General features: G+C 42.2%; 1 protein-coding gene across 1 annotated transcript in view; it reads right to left on the bottom strand.

Moving 5' to 3' along the window:
- Positions 1 to 11,710, bottom strand: part of rem2 (RAS (RAD and GEM)-like GTP binding 2) — a 36,656-nt gene extending 24,946 nt beyond the window's left edge. The window contains exons 1-3 of the mRNA XM_058067393.1: positions 11,261 to 11,710; positions 9,198 to 9,534; positions 3,876 to 3,949 (exon numbers count right to left, since the gene is read on the bottom strand). Of these exons, the coding sequence (XP_057923376.1) occupies positions 3,876 to 3,949; positions 9,198 to 9,534; positions 11,261 to 11,272 (423 nt within the window). The 5' untranslated portion in view covers positions 11,273 to 11,710. The remainder of the gene's footprint in view (positions 1 to 3,875; positions 3,950 to 9,197; positions 9,535 to 11,260) is intronic.
- Positions 11,711 to 14,108: the final 2,398 nt, after the last annotated feature.

Here is a 14,108-nt window from a genome sequence, read left to right as displayed (position 1 = left end):
ACAATTTGGAGTCGCTAATTAACCTAGCATGTTTATGGAATGTGGGAGGAAACTGGAGTACCCGGAGAAAACCCACGCATGCACGGGGAGAACATGCAAACTCCACATAGAGATGGCCGAGGGTGGAATTGAACCTTGGTCCTCCTAGCTGTGAGGCCTGCGTGCTAACCACTCAATACAATATTCATTCATTTTCTACTGCTTATTCTCACAAGGGTCGCGGGGGTGCTGGAGCCTATCCCAGCTGTCTTCGGGCGAGAGGCGGGGTACACGCTGGACTGGTGGCCAGCCAATCACAGGGCACATATAGACAAACAACCATTCACACTCACATTCATACCTATGGACAATTTTGGAGTCGCTAATTAACCCGGAGGAAACCCACACATGTACGGGGAGAACATGCAAACTCCACACAGAGATGGCAGAGGGTGGAATTGAACCCTGGTCCTCCTAGCTGTGAGGTCTGCACGCTAACCACTCGACCACCGTGCCTCTGGTGTGTCTTTAATCTTTTTTAAAAAAATATCAACAGTCTCCACAGTCCTGAGGTTCTCCGGCAGGCTGTTCCACAGGTGGGGGCCATAGTGGCTAAATGCTGCTTCACTGTGGGTTTTTGTTCTGGGTTTTGGTATTGTAAGAAGGTGCAAGGCCGTTAAGACATTTAAAAACCAGTAAGAGAATCTTAAAATACAAAGTACAAGTTACCGTCTGACCTCAGTGGCTCGAACGTAGCTTGAAATAATCCACCTTAAATAACAACATCACATAAGTCAACTTAATCTACAACGCAGAGGACATCATTGGCTGGCTGGGTGGATGAGTGGGTCAAAGCCAGGCGCTCAGTGTTTCTATTTTGGGATCACGCATGACTTATTTAAACCACGGCAGCCCTGTGTGACGGCAGCGACTGTAGCTGACCTCCATTCATGTCATGTCTACCCTGCTTGTAGGTTTGTGAAGTATTTCGGCTGTAATCTTGCCGACTGTAATGTGGCCGACTGTAATGTACCACGTAGCACTTGAAGGAACAAAATCCCGGGGTGTGAATGTAACAGCTTATCGTCTCTGATGGCAGTTTGCATGGCAAGACAAGGTGCCGCTCACACTGGACTACGACAGTGACGCCCCCCCTCCCCACGCCCCCGCACCCTCCCCAGCCAAGAACTGGATGTTAAACATTATGTTATGCATGCTTGAGTCGCCCCAGTGGCAGTACAGCACTCGATTCATCACATAGCAACTTAACACCCAAAAAGTGCACCTGATACAAACGTGTATCAGGTACACCCTGGACTGGTGGCCAGCCAATCACAGGGCACATATAGACAAACAACCATTCACACTCACATTCATACCTATGGACAATTTGGAGTCGCTAATTAACCTAGCATGTTTTTTTTTGAATGTGGGAGGAAACCGGAGTACCCGGAGAAAACCCACGCATGCACGGGGAGAACATGCAAACTCCACGCAGAGATGGCCGAGGGTGGAATTGAACCCTGATCTCCTAGCTGTGAGGTCTAGGTGCCAAATGTGTACATGTGCAAATATATCAGTGTACAGTGGCAGTACAGCACTAAATTCATCACATAGCAACTTAACACCCAAAAAAGGTGCACCTGATACAAACGTGTATCAGGTACACCCTGGACTGGTGGCCAGCCAATCCCAGGGCACATATAGACAAACAACCATTCACACTCACATTCATACCTATGGACAATTTGGAGGCGCTAATTAACCTAGCATGTTTTTTTTGGAATGTGGGAGGAAACCGGAGTACCCGGAGAAAACCCACGCATGCACGGGGAGAACATGCAAACTCCACGCAGAGATGCCAGAGGGTGGAATCAAACTCGGGTCTCCTATCTGTGAGGCCTGTGCGCTAACCACTCATCCATCGTGCATCCCCATACACACATTATTAATGATAACTAACGTTATCATTAATAATAAATAAAGGTGCCACTCACACTGGACTGAGACAGTGACGCCCCCCGTCCCCCGTCCCCCCGCACCATCCCCAGCCAAGAACTGGATGTTAAACATTATGTTATGCATGCTTGAGTCGCCCCAGTACTGTATATATATAATATATGTGTCTGTGCATGTTTGTTGCCATGGTAACTTAAGTATAGGTTAGCACACATATGGCTAGCGGTAACCGTGCCACTTGGGAATGGGAGGAGTCATTCAGCATGCAGCTGTGCGGCATCTGTCCGCGTACGTCACCGTGCGATTATTGGGATTACACGTGTGTTATATGACGCTGATGCAAAAAGCATAAAGAATAAGCGCGCATCGGTGGATTATTTAGGATGCCATCCACCCCCCCTCCGCCTCTCCCCCCTCCCACCATCACCAACTGATGGCGGCTCTGGAGTTTTTCCAAGCATCATGCTGGCCTGCGTCTGCTTCTGCTTCAGCCTTAATACCCTTGCCTGGTATTTACACACGCGGAATAACAAATGTAATTAACACTCGGTGAGATTACCAACAGAAAAAGGGCCATTCACTCGGCGGAAATGACAGGAAGTAGAAATAATTAGGAGAGAGAAGAATGTGATGTTTTCAGTGGAGTTCCTTAATTGGAATATGAATAATTGAACCTTAAGGGGGAGACCCAGAAGGTTCTAGTGGGCATCTGGAGAAAGATACATCACCACTGATACTTGCTCATGAGATTATTCATGGGAATTAATGCGGGGGTCGGACCCGTCGAGGTGAAGATTTACCATATGATCCATGTTGCTAACTTTACGTATGATCATGAGCGTTGGGTAGTGATCGAAAAGGACGAGATCGCAGCTACAAGCTCCTCCCCTCTCTCTCCTTTACAGAGAAGGTGAGAATTCAGGAGAGATGCGGTATAAAGGTTTCAGTCCACTGCACAAGGAGCCAGATGAGGTGACTCGGGCATCTGCTCGGGATGCCCCAATGGACGCCCCACTAGGGAGTTGTTCAGGGAACAACTCGGCAAAGACCCAAAACATGTTGGAGAAACGATGTCTCTCAGCTGGCTTGGGAATGCCTCGGGATCCACGGGGAGGAACTCGGCAAAGTCTGGCGACCAAACCTTGGAATGATGGATGGATTTATTTAGGAAGCAGATCTCAACTCAACACTTTTGTTATTTTTAGTTAACTCATTCATTCATTTTCTACCGCTTATCCTCATGAGGGTCACATGAGTGCTGGAGTCTATCCCAGCTGTTTTCAGACGAGACGCGGGGTACATGCTGGACTGGTGGCCAGCCAATCACAGGGCACATATAGACAAACAACCATTCACACTCACATTCATACCTATGGACAATTTGGAGTCGCTAATTAACCTAGCATGTTTTTGGAATGTGGGAGGAAACCGGAGTACCCGGAGAAAACCCACGCATGCACGGGGAGAACATGCAAACTCCACACAGAGATGCCGGAGGGTGGAATCGAACTCGGGTTTCCTAGCTGTGAGGCCTGCACGCTAACCACTTGTCAACCGCTTAGCCCTGCTCCATAACATTCATTCATTAATATTCTACCGCTTATCCTCACGAAGGTTGCGGGGATGCTGGAGCCTATCCCAGCTGTATTCAGGCGAGAGGCGGGGTACACCCTGGACTGGTGGCCAGCCAATCACAGGGCACATATAGACAAACAACCATTCACACTCACATTCATACGTATGGACAATTTGGAGTCGCCAATTAACCTAGCATTAGCATTAACTAGGGTTTTCACCCGGTTTTCTATTTCTAATGAATACACTCTCACTTTCAGGTAAAGAAAAACACAATGAAATCGAACGTTTACAGATCTAAGCATCAACTAAGTATTCGATGTCGAACTACCGGACTGGGAACCAGAAAGCGACTAACTGACCTGTTTCCAATTGTCAAAAATGATGACTTTGCTGTCCTCGTCGTCGACTGTGACTGTACACTCGTAGCCTTCACCTGCAAGGAAAAACAATGGCGGTAAATACTGGGAGCGTGATATGCCGTGGAAAATAGTATGCAGCAAAACAACAAATCTAAAGAGCAGGATAACGGCATACGGACTAAGTGAAATGTCAACTGTCTCATCGGCTGTGGGAAAAATTCTTTTCAGGCTCTGCCGTAACATTTGAGAAAATCTCATCAATCTAATTCTTAAGATTCTGTGCTCGGCACAACTGAAATATGTTGTGGCTGACTAATATGCCAGGTAGTGGTGGGAAAAAAACGGATCATTCCGGTTCATTCAGTAAAAAGATCCGTTCATTTTGGTCATTTCGGTCGATTGGTCGTTAGCCTGTGAGCTGGTCGGTCGTGTCGAGTCAGTCTGTTCCGACTCAACTGTCGGTCATGACTGAACGGCGGACGAGTGTCGGTCGGTCTCTCAGTCTCGGTCGTTCAGTCAGCTAACCCCACCCACCCAAAGAGCGAGGCGTGATCATAGGATAAGACAGGCAAGCACGCGGATAGTAAAAAAAAAAAAAGCATTAGCAACTGAACTGAACGGGTATTTCAGGGGCGGTGACCTCGTTCATTCCGTTCACAAAAAAGAACTAGTTCTTTTGACCCGTTCGTTCCGTTCGTTTGTTCGACACACCACCAATGCCAGGAGAATTTGGGGGTTGCATAGCCTAGTGTTTAAGACCACAGTTCCGTTCGTTCCGTTCGTTCCGTTCGTTCCGTTCGTTCCGTTCGTTCCGTTCGTTCCGTTCGTTCCGTTCGTTACGTTCGTTACGTTCGTTCGTTCAACACACCACCAATGGCAGGAGAATTTGGGAGTTGCATAGCCTAGCGTTTAAGACCACAGTTCCGTTCGTTCTGTTCGTTCTGTTCGTTCTGTTCGTTCCGTTCGTTCCGTTCGTTCCGTTCGTTCCGTTCGTTCCGTTCGTTCCGTTCGTTCCGTTCGTTCCGTTCGTTCCGTTCGTTCCGTTCGTTACATTCGTTACGTTCGTTCGTTCAACACACCACTAATGGCAGGAGAATTTGGGGGTTGCATAGCCTAGCGTTTAAGACCACAGTTCCGTTCGTTCTGTTCGTTCTGTTCGTTCCGTTCGCTCCGTTCGTTCCGTTCGTTCCGTTCGTTCCGTTCGTTCGTTCAACACACCACCAATGGCAGGAGAATTTGGGGGTTGCATAGCCTAGAGTTTAAGACCACAGTTTCGTTCGTTCTGTTCGTTCCGTTCGCTCCGTTCGCTCCGTTCGTTCTGTTCGTTCCGTTCGCTCCGTTCGTTCCATTCGCTCCGTTCGTTCCGTTCGTTCCGTTCGCTCCGTTCGTTCCGTTCGCTCCGTTCGTTCCGTTCATTCCGTTCGCTCTGTTCGTTACGTTCGCTCCGTTGGTTCCGTTTGTTCCGTTGGTTACGTTCGTTCGTTCAACACACCACCAATGGCAGGAGAATTTGGGGGTTGCATAGCCTAGCGTTTAAGACCACAGTTCCGTTCGTTCTGTTCGTTCTGTTCGTTCTGTTCGTTCTGTTCGTTCTGTTCGTTCTGTTCGTTCTGTTCGTTCTGTTCGTTCTGTTCGTTCTGTTCGTTCTGTTCGTTCTGTTCGTTCCGTTCGTTCCGTTCGCTCCGTTCGTTCCGTTCGCTCCGTTCGACACACCACCAATGCCAGGAGAATTTGGGGGTGGCATAGCCTAGCGTTTAAGACCACAGTCTAAAAAACTAAAGTCTTAAAAACCAAAATCATGGACGCATTGGTACTATTGAGCGGCATGGCGCGGCAAAAGCTGCTGAGGTTTTACGCACTTGGACAGTCATTTGATACTTCAAAGATCCTGAGGGCTATGGAACAAAAAAGTCAAGGACTAGACCCCCCAAAAAATTGCGAAGGATCCCATTGGCTGTCCGGCTTTGGCCCTAATGAAAGTTGTTACTGGTGTCGTGTGCAGTCCAATAACCATCAGACACCATCTGCCAGAGATGGCTTTTAAGAAGAAAAAACGTTTTCAAAGTCCTCGTCTCCTTCAGCACCACAAAATTGCCCTTTTGGAATTATCAGGAGAGAACCAAACACGGCATTTCTTCAGCTTTGGCCTTAAGCTTTTGATCTTTTTTTTGCCTGAGTACCGTTTCTTCTTTTTGTATTTTGGATCTCTACTTAGAACCTCCTGAAAATCCATTAGTGGATAATAGTTATTTCAATTTTTCAACTGATCAGGATTGTATATACTAGATGTAGTTCCTTGATAATAGTAATTATATTAACTAGACGTCTTAGTGCTACACTTGGTTCCTTGTATACATGGTTCTGATTTGGGCTTATTTGGTCAAAGTCTGTAGGGTGAGTCTGGGGCGTCACTAGGTTCTGAGGACGGGGGGGGGGAATGTCGTTGCCTGGCTCCCGTGTAATAAAAAATAAAAAATAAAAATAAAAATAAAAATAAAAAAATAAAAAATAAAAAATAAAAAATAAAAAATAAAAAATAAAAAATAAAAAATAAAAAATAAATAAAAAATAAAAAATAAAAAATAAAAAATAAAAAATAAAAAATAAAAAATAAAAAATAACAATAATGGGGAGAATAAATAGATTATAAACGAATGAATGTTGTATTTTCTTTTACTCTGTTGTTCTCTGTTCTTTTACTTGTTTTTATATTTTTAAGTGTCTTTGAGTATTTTGAAAAGCGCCCTACAAATGTATTATTATTATTATTAATGTAGTACACATTCAAAAAAATAAAAAAACCCAAAAACAAATAACAAACAAGAACCTGCTTTTGCCCTATTATATGAAATTTGTCAGAGATTTTTTTTGTAAAAATTTTTTTTTTTAAATCGATAAAAAATATCGGGGCGGCACGGCGGTCAAGTGGTTAGCGCACAGACCTCACAGCTAAGAGACCAGGGTTCATGTTCTCAGTTTGCATGTTCTCCCCGTGCATGCGTGGGTTTTCTCCGGGTACTCCGGTTTCCTCCCACATTCCAAAAAAAACATGCTAGGTTAATTTGCGACTCCAAATTGTCCATAGGTATGAATGTGAGTGTAAATGGTTGTTTGTCTATATGTGCCCTGTGATTGGCTGGCCACCAGTCCAGGGTGTACCTGATACACATTTGTATCAGGTGCACCTTTTGGGTGTTAAGTTGCTGTGTGATGAATTTAGTGCTGTACTGTCACTGTACACTGATATATTTGCACATTTACACATTTGGCACCTAGACCTCACAGCTAGGAGATTAGGGTTCAATTCCATCCTCGGCCATCTCTGTGTGGAGTTTGCATGTTCTCCCCGTGCATGCGTGGGTTTTCTCCGGGTACTCCGGTTTCCTCCCACATTCCAAAAAAACATGCTAGGTTAATTAGCGACTCCAAATTGTCGTATGAATGTGAGTGTGAATGGTTGTTTGTCTATATGTGCCCTGTGATTGGCTGGCCACCAGTCCGGGGTGTACCCCGCCTCTCGCCCAAAGACAGCTGGGATAGGCTCCAGCACCCCCCGCGACCCTCGTGAGGAAAAAGCGGTAGAAAATGAATTAATGAATGAATAAAAAATATCAAATTATTTAGGGGGGGCGCAAGACCCCCAAAAATAGGCCTTCATTTTCCGGTCCTAACACCATGTGGTGCGTTTCCATGCATGTTTAGTACCCCTAAACAAGCGATTAAAAACCCCTTGTACCAACTGGGTCTTTGTGTTTGGATGCTAATAAATGTATTAAACCAAACTAAAGGCCACATTAATGTCAAAAACCAGTAGACTGAAAAACCCTTGTATACATGACACATCTATTTTAGGTACCAACTCCAGTTGTTAACCAGAGATGTCGTCGACTGGTAATTACTTTGTGAGGCAGCGTTTTAATTGACATCAAGTGTTAATCCACTCACAACGCTGATATGGTGTTGCATCAAATGATCTGAAAGCCGTAATTAAGCGTGTGTTTCCTGTGGTAGCATACGCATACAGCACACCTCTGCAGAATGAGATGTAAATCAATGAAGCGGCCATTTTTTCACGGCATAAAGGGCCCATGTGGTGCACGGCGATAACGTTCTCTCATCACAGTGTCAAAGGGTGGCTTGGTGACAATGATGGAACAATTTAATGAATCGGTGGTTGAGGACCCGGTTATTAACTTTGACAGGCAGTTCTATTGACTAACTGAGGTCACATGATGGAGCGGGGGGGGGGGGGGGGGATTGCTTTCAGCATGTACACCAGTTTAGAAAGGAAAGAAAGAGTTTGATTCCTTACTTTTGCAATGTGAACCGTGACAAGAATTGTTTTTTTAAGATGGAAGTAAAATTTGAATTTGGTTGCTTTTCTCTGCTTTATTTGTAATTATTATTATTATTATTATACAATACAGGCGGCACGGTGGTCGAGTGGTTAGCGCGCAGGCCTCACAGCTAGGAGACCAGGGTTCAATTCCACCCTCGGCCATCTCTGTGTGGAGTTTGCATGTTCTCCCCGTGCATGTGTGGGTTTTCTCCGGGTACTCCGGTTTCCTCCCACATTCCAAAAAAAACATGCTAGGTTAATTGGCCACTCCAAATTGTCCATAGGTATGAATGTGAGTGTGAATGGTTGTTTGTCTATATGTGCCCTGTGATTGGCTGGCCACCAGTCCAGGGTGTACCTGATACATGTTTGTATCAGGTGCACCTTTTGGGTGTTAAGTTGCTATGTGATGAATTTAGTGCTGTTGGTAGTGACGACATCATAACTGTCACTGTACACTGGTATATTTGCATATTTACACATTTGGCACCTAGACCTCACAGCTAGGAGATCGGGGTTCGATTCCACCCTCGGCCATCTCTGTGTGGAGTTTGCATGTTCTCCCTGTGCATGTGTGGGTTTTCTCCGGGTACTCCGGTTTCCTCACACATTCCAAAAAAAACATGCTAGGTTAATTAGCGACTCCAAATTGTCCATAGGTATGAATGTGAGTGTGAATGGTTGTTTGTCTATATGTGCCCTGTGATTGTATATAACAGTATAGCGTATAAAAATATTGTTGACAACTTTCCGTTTGAGCGGGTACAAGATACCTCAATCGGATTGGGGAAAGGAATATTCCACCCCTGGGAATCCAAATATATATTCATTCGGATTGGCAGTTTTCTTTCGGAATGAGGTGTGTTCTTTCCGTTTGAGTAAATAAACCTAACGCAATTGGGTTATTTGGTTCCATGTATACGTGGCAGACCTCCCATTCCAAAAACCAAACCTATCAACAAGCACACGTATGAGCAAATTACCACATGCTTGAGTCTCAGAGTCTATAGAGAGGGATCTGTCCGACTGGCCGGCCAGCGATAATGCCAGCGACGACTTCCCCACGCCGTTCTGTCCCAGTAGCACGATCCTCAGCGTCCCTCCGTGGCTGTGGTAGGCCGACTGGGCTGCTGACGTTTGACTGAACGATTCATCCCGAGGCACAGCTGTGTCACTGATAGGCAATGTGGCAGGTTCCTCCAAACCCGGGATCCAATCGCAGTCCTCGGATACAGCCTCTTCCCTCCGTAGTTGGTGTTTGACAGGAAGGGGTGTGCTTCCTCGTCGGAGGGGCGGCGCCGTGGTGAGAAACATACTGTACTGGAATAAAATGGACACAAAACTCTTAAAAGGGGTGTTGATGTTCCGCTTTTAAAAGAGAATTCAGTGAGCTACAACTGATTTCCTAAGGGTTTTTCTCAACTGGGTCAGCACCTGCTGAACGTCTAAGGAGGATGTGTTTACTGATGCAGTAGCAGGTCAGGAAAAGGAGACGCTCATCAATATTAACGCAACAATCAATCTTTCTCTTTGCAGAACCCTCCAGAGTATCTGTGGCCTGGCTTCTGCCGAGGGGCGAAGCCAAGCAGTCTGGCGACACTTCATTAAAGGTAGTGGAAAAGGCTACTTATTCCCATTAGAGCAGGGGTCTCAAACCCCTCAAATGTGGCCCGCAGGACACTAGTTTGAGGCCCCTCGCCTTGATATGAAAGTTTAATGTTAGTGCGGCCCGCGAAAAAATTATTACGTTTGATTAATGTTCATGTTAAAGGTTAAATAACTGTTAATAGTTATCCTCCCTATCCGTGTGGAAGTGGTAAGTTTTTTTTGCAGAACCCGCCAGAGAATCTGTGGCCTGGCTTCTGCCGAGGGGCGAAGCCAAGCAGTCTGGCGACACTTCATTAAAGGTAGTGGAAAAGGCGACTTATTCCCAATAGAGCAGGGGTGTCAAAAACACGGCCCGCGGGCCGCAGGACACTAGTTTGAGGCCCCCGCCTTGATATGAAAGTTTAATGTTAGTGGGGCCCGCGAAAAAATTATTACGTTTGATTAATGTTCATGTTAAAGGTTAAATAACTGTTAATAGTTATCCTCCCTATCCATGTGGAAGTGGTAAGTTTTTGACTATTTAAGTTTAAAGGAAATAACTTGAAGGCTACCGTTTAGGTCGCTAGCTCTCTAGTTTGCGAGTTAAATGTGGCCCGCAGGACACTAGTTTGAGGCCCCCGCGTTGATATGAAAGTTTCATGTTAGTGCGGCCCGTGCAAGTTTGATATAGATGCTGTATGGTATCATGTACCCAGAAAAAATTATTACGTTTGATTAATGTTCATGTTAAAGGTTAAATAACTGTTAATAGTTATCCTCCGTATGCGTGTGGAAGTGGTAAGTTTTTGGCTATTTAAGTTTAAAGGAAATAACTTGAAGGCTTGTGAGGAAAAAGCCGTAGAAAATGAATGAATGAATGAATTTGGACCAGTTGAACACATTTGGCGGGCCTCATGTGGCCCGCGGGTCGCAGTTTCCCCCACCCGTGGTGTATAGTGTTGCAATGATTGAAATTGAAAACTACGTTTGGTCATATGATACTTTTGTTACACACATATAGGCTTACTTTGGTAGCTCATTTAGGTTAATTGAATGGGCTAATTAATTAAACATGGCTTCCATTGTCAGGCTCAGTGGCGTCCATATTGTAGATGGCGGCAAGTGACCACAGGCTGAGCAGGTTGGCAGGGGTTAAGCTGCTTCTCTCGGCAGGATAGAAAGAAACTAGGGCAAACAACAACAGTGCACAATGCAAATTTAATTCCACAGCCAATGTTTTTTTTTGTATGCTTGTGTTATTCCACAGGCTGAGTGGGTCTGCAAAGCATCTCAACCACTATGGGTGGAATTTAAACAGGAAGTTACAGGAGTGAGCATAATTATTTCAAGTTTATAGTTTGCACATAAATGTGATTAGAGACTGTGGAGTATTGTGCTGCGTGCGCGCGCACCGGGTGCGTTTAAGAACAACAAGAACAAAAATAGGTGTTTTCCTTACCTGGTCAGCCATGGTTTGCTCAAAGGATCTCAGGAGGGAAGAAGTGGGTGCAGTTGCACTTCAACTCATCGGTGCTCTCAATGCGGTGCCGGCATCATCAGTGCACTAAAAAAGGAGCTCCACATTGAATGCACCATCATGTGTCTTTCTTCTCGCTACGGCGCGTAAAATCCTGTGGCGGGAGAAGAGGCGCGTGGCGTGGAGATGTTGGTAACACAGGAGGCAGCAGAGGCTTCTCCGTGAAGATTGGGATGATGGAGGTGAGAGAAAGCCATCAGCGATCTATCACACGTCTCCTTTGAGCTGCTCCCCTTGTAGTGTCCTAACAGAGACCACGCGTCCCTCCCCACAGCTTAATGCTCTACCTAGGCGGGGATGAGTGGATCGAGACATATAGCGACGGTGTCGATACCGACCGGATGGATAGGTTCGATATTTTTCAGCTCTCGTCTGTTAAATTTCACTTTTATTGTTATGTTGACATACTGCGGAGACTCACATACTCATTTTTTGGCATTTGCACATTTTTGGTTGTTTATTTTTATCCAAAAACACTCACATAGAATATAAACTGTTTTATTTAATTTTAATTTTAATTTTAATTTTAATTTTAATTTTAATTTTAATTTTAATTTTAATTTTAATTTTAATTTTAATTTTAATTTTAATTTTAATTTTAATTTTAATTTTAATTTTAATTCAAAATCCATTGTTTACAGGTTTCACAATTGGATGAAATTAATGATTTTATTATTATTATTATTATTGGCATTTGCACACTTTTGGTTGTTTATTTTTATCCAAAAACACACACATAGAATATAAAAACGGTTTTATTTTTTAAATTTTTATTTTTTTATTTATTATTATTATTATTATTATTTTTATTTTTATTTTTATTTTTATTTTTATTTTTATTTTTATTTTTATTTTTATTTTTATTTTTATTTTTATTTTTATTTTTATTTTTATTTTTATTTTTATTTTTATTTTTATTGAGTTTTCAAAATTTTGTGTTTCACAATTGGATGGAATTAATTATTTTATTATTATTATTGTTATTATTATTGTTATCATTGTTATTTATTAATATTATTATTATCATATTATTAATTCATTCATTCATTGGTTTAAATTATTTTTTTATTGATTTAAATTTGATGTTAAAAAAATCGGTTTCGATATCGACAATGCTGTCTACTTTGGTATCGGATCGATACCGGAATTTGCAGTATCGCCCAACCCATCCCATTTCTTTCTTCTCTTTCTCTCCTCTCTGTCTCGCTCACACACGATCTTTGTGTTGTGGATAGTAGGGCCCGTCCTTGGATGCCTTTGGATACACCAGCCTCGGCACTTATTGGATGAATTTACTCCATATGTGATGGTAGTTTTAATGGAGTTATTAATTACGCTAATCCATTTACATTCCCTTGCCTGCAAAAGAATGGCCGCCAGAGGGAGCCAAAGCAATGCCCCATCTGACAAGGTATCACATGTTTGCACAAAGGAATGAGGTCAGGGGAGGCAGGGCATCACCTGGCTCTGATGGCACGTGAAAAAATGTTATATAGGGAAGAGAAATTACCCACTGAGTTGCAAAGCGTCATTTCTTTATGGGCACATTTGTTTTTCTATGTCACATTTGTTCACTTTCTGCTTTCCTAATATAGTTGAACTTGAAAATTTAATTTAATTTAATTTAATTTAATTTAATTTAATTTAATTTAATTTAATTTAATTTAATTTAATTTAATTTAATTTAATTTAATTTAATTTAATTTAATTTAATTTAATTTAATTTAATTTAATTTAATTTAATTTAATTTAAATTTGGTGCTTTTAGTCAATGTAAGACTTCTAATGTGAGAAGACACACATAATGTTAGTTAGTCCACAAATATAATGGTAATGGTTTTATTTGATTTGAACATGCATCAGATTACAATTGAATGCATCACATAATCAGTTCACGGTTCCACATGTCCAAAAGGAGTAGGAAGAAGCAAAGCTTATTAAATCCTACCCCTCCATCTGGTACTTTTACAATCAGTAACTGTTACATTTGTTCACTTCCTGCTTTCCTAATATAGCTTAAGTTGAAATTTTTACCCTATTTTTTAGGGTTAGGGTTATAACCCTATTTTATTTTATTTTATTTTATTTTATTTTATTTTATTTTATTTTATTTTATTTTATTTTATTTTATTTTATTTTATTTTATTTTATTTTATTTTATTTTATTTTATTTTATTTGGTTATAATTGTAACTGGTATAATTGTAACAATCAGTAACTGTTACATTTGTTCACTTCCTGCTTTCCCAATATAGTTTAAGTTGAAATTTTTACCCTATTTATTAGGGTTAGGGTTATAACCCTATTTTATTTTATTTGGGTTATAATTGTAACTGGTATAATTGTAACAATCAGTAACTGTTACATTTGTTCACTTCCTGCTTTCCTAATATAGTTGAAGTTGAAATTTTATTTTATTTTATTTTATTTTATTTTATTAGGGTTATAATTGTAACTGTCTGGATTGTAACTGGTATAATTGTAACAATCAGTAACTGTTACATTTGTTCACTTTCTGCTTTCCTAATATTTGTTTTTCTATATCTTCTATCAACATGAATTCATGTTCTCTGATCAAAAAGACAATCCGAACAGTTTGGGAATCATGGTTGGAAAACATGGCTCGGTATATTTACAACTCTTATGTCACTATCGTATCTGCAATCATTTATTCCGACAACGAATAACGACCTGACTTTTCCCATGCAGATTTAAGAGCTGCAGGCGGTACAAAGGAAGCCTATTTCTCAGAGTGACATGTCCGCAATATA

This window comes from Doryrhamphus excisus, chromosome 3, assembly GCF_030265055.1.
Source record: "Doryrhamphus excisus isolate RoL2022-K1 chromosome 3, RoL_Dexc_1.0, whole genome shotgun sequence".
Classification (NCBI taxonomy): domain Eukaryota; kingdom Metazoa; phylum Chordata; class Actinopteri; order Syngnathiformes; family Syngnathidae; genus Doryrhamphus; species Doryrhamphus excisus.
The sequence above is the reverse complement of the archived record's forward strand: the minus strand, read 5'-3'. Positions and strand labels throughout refer to the sequence as shown.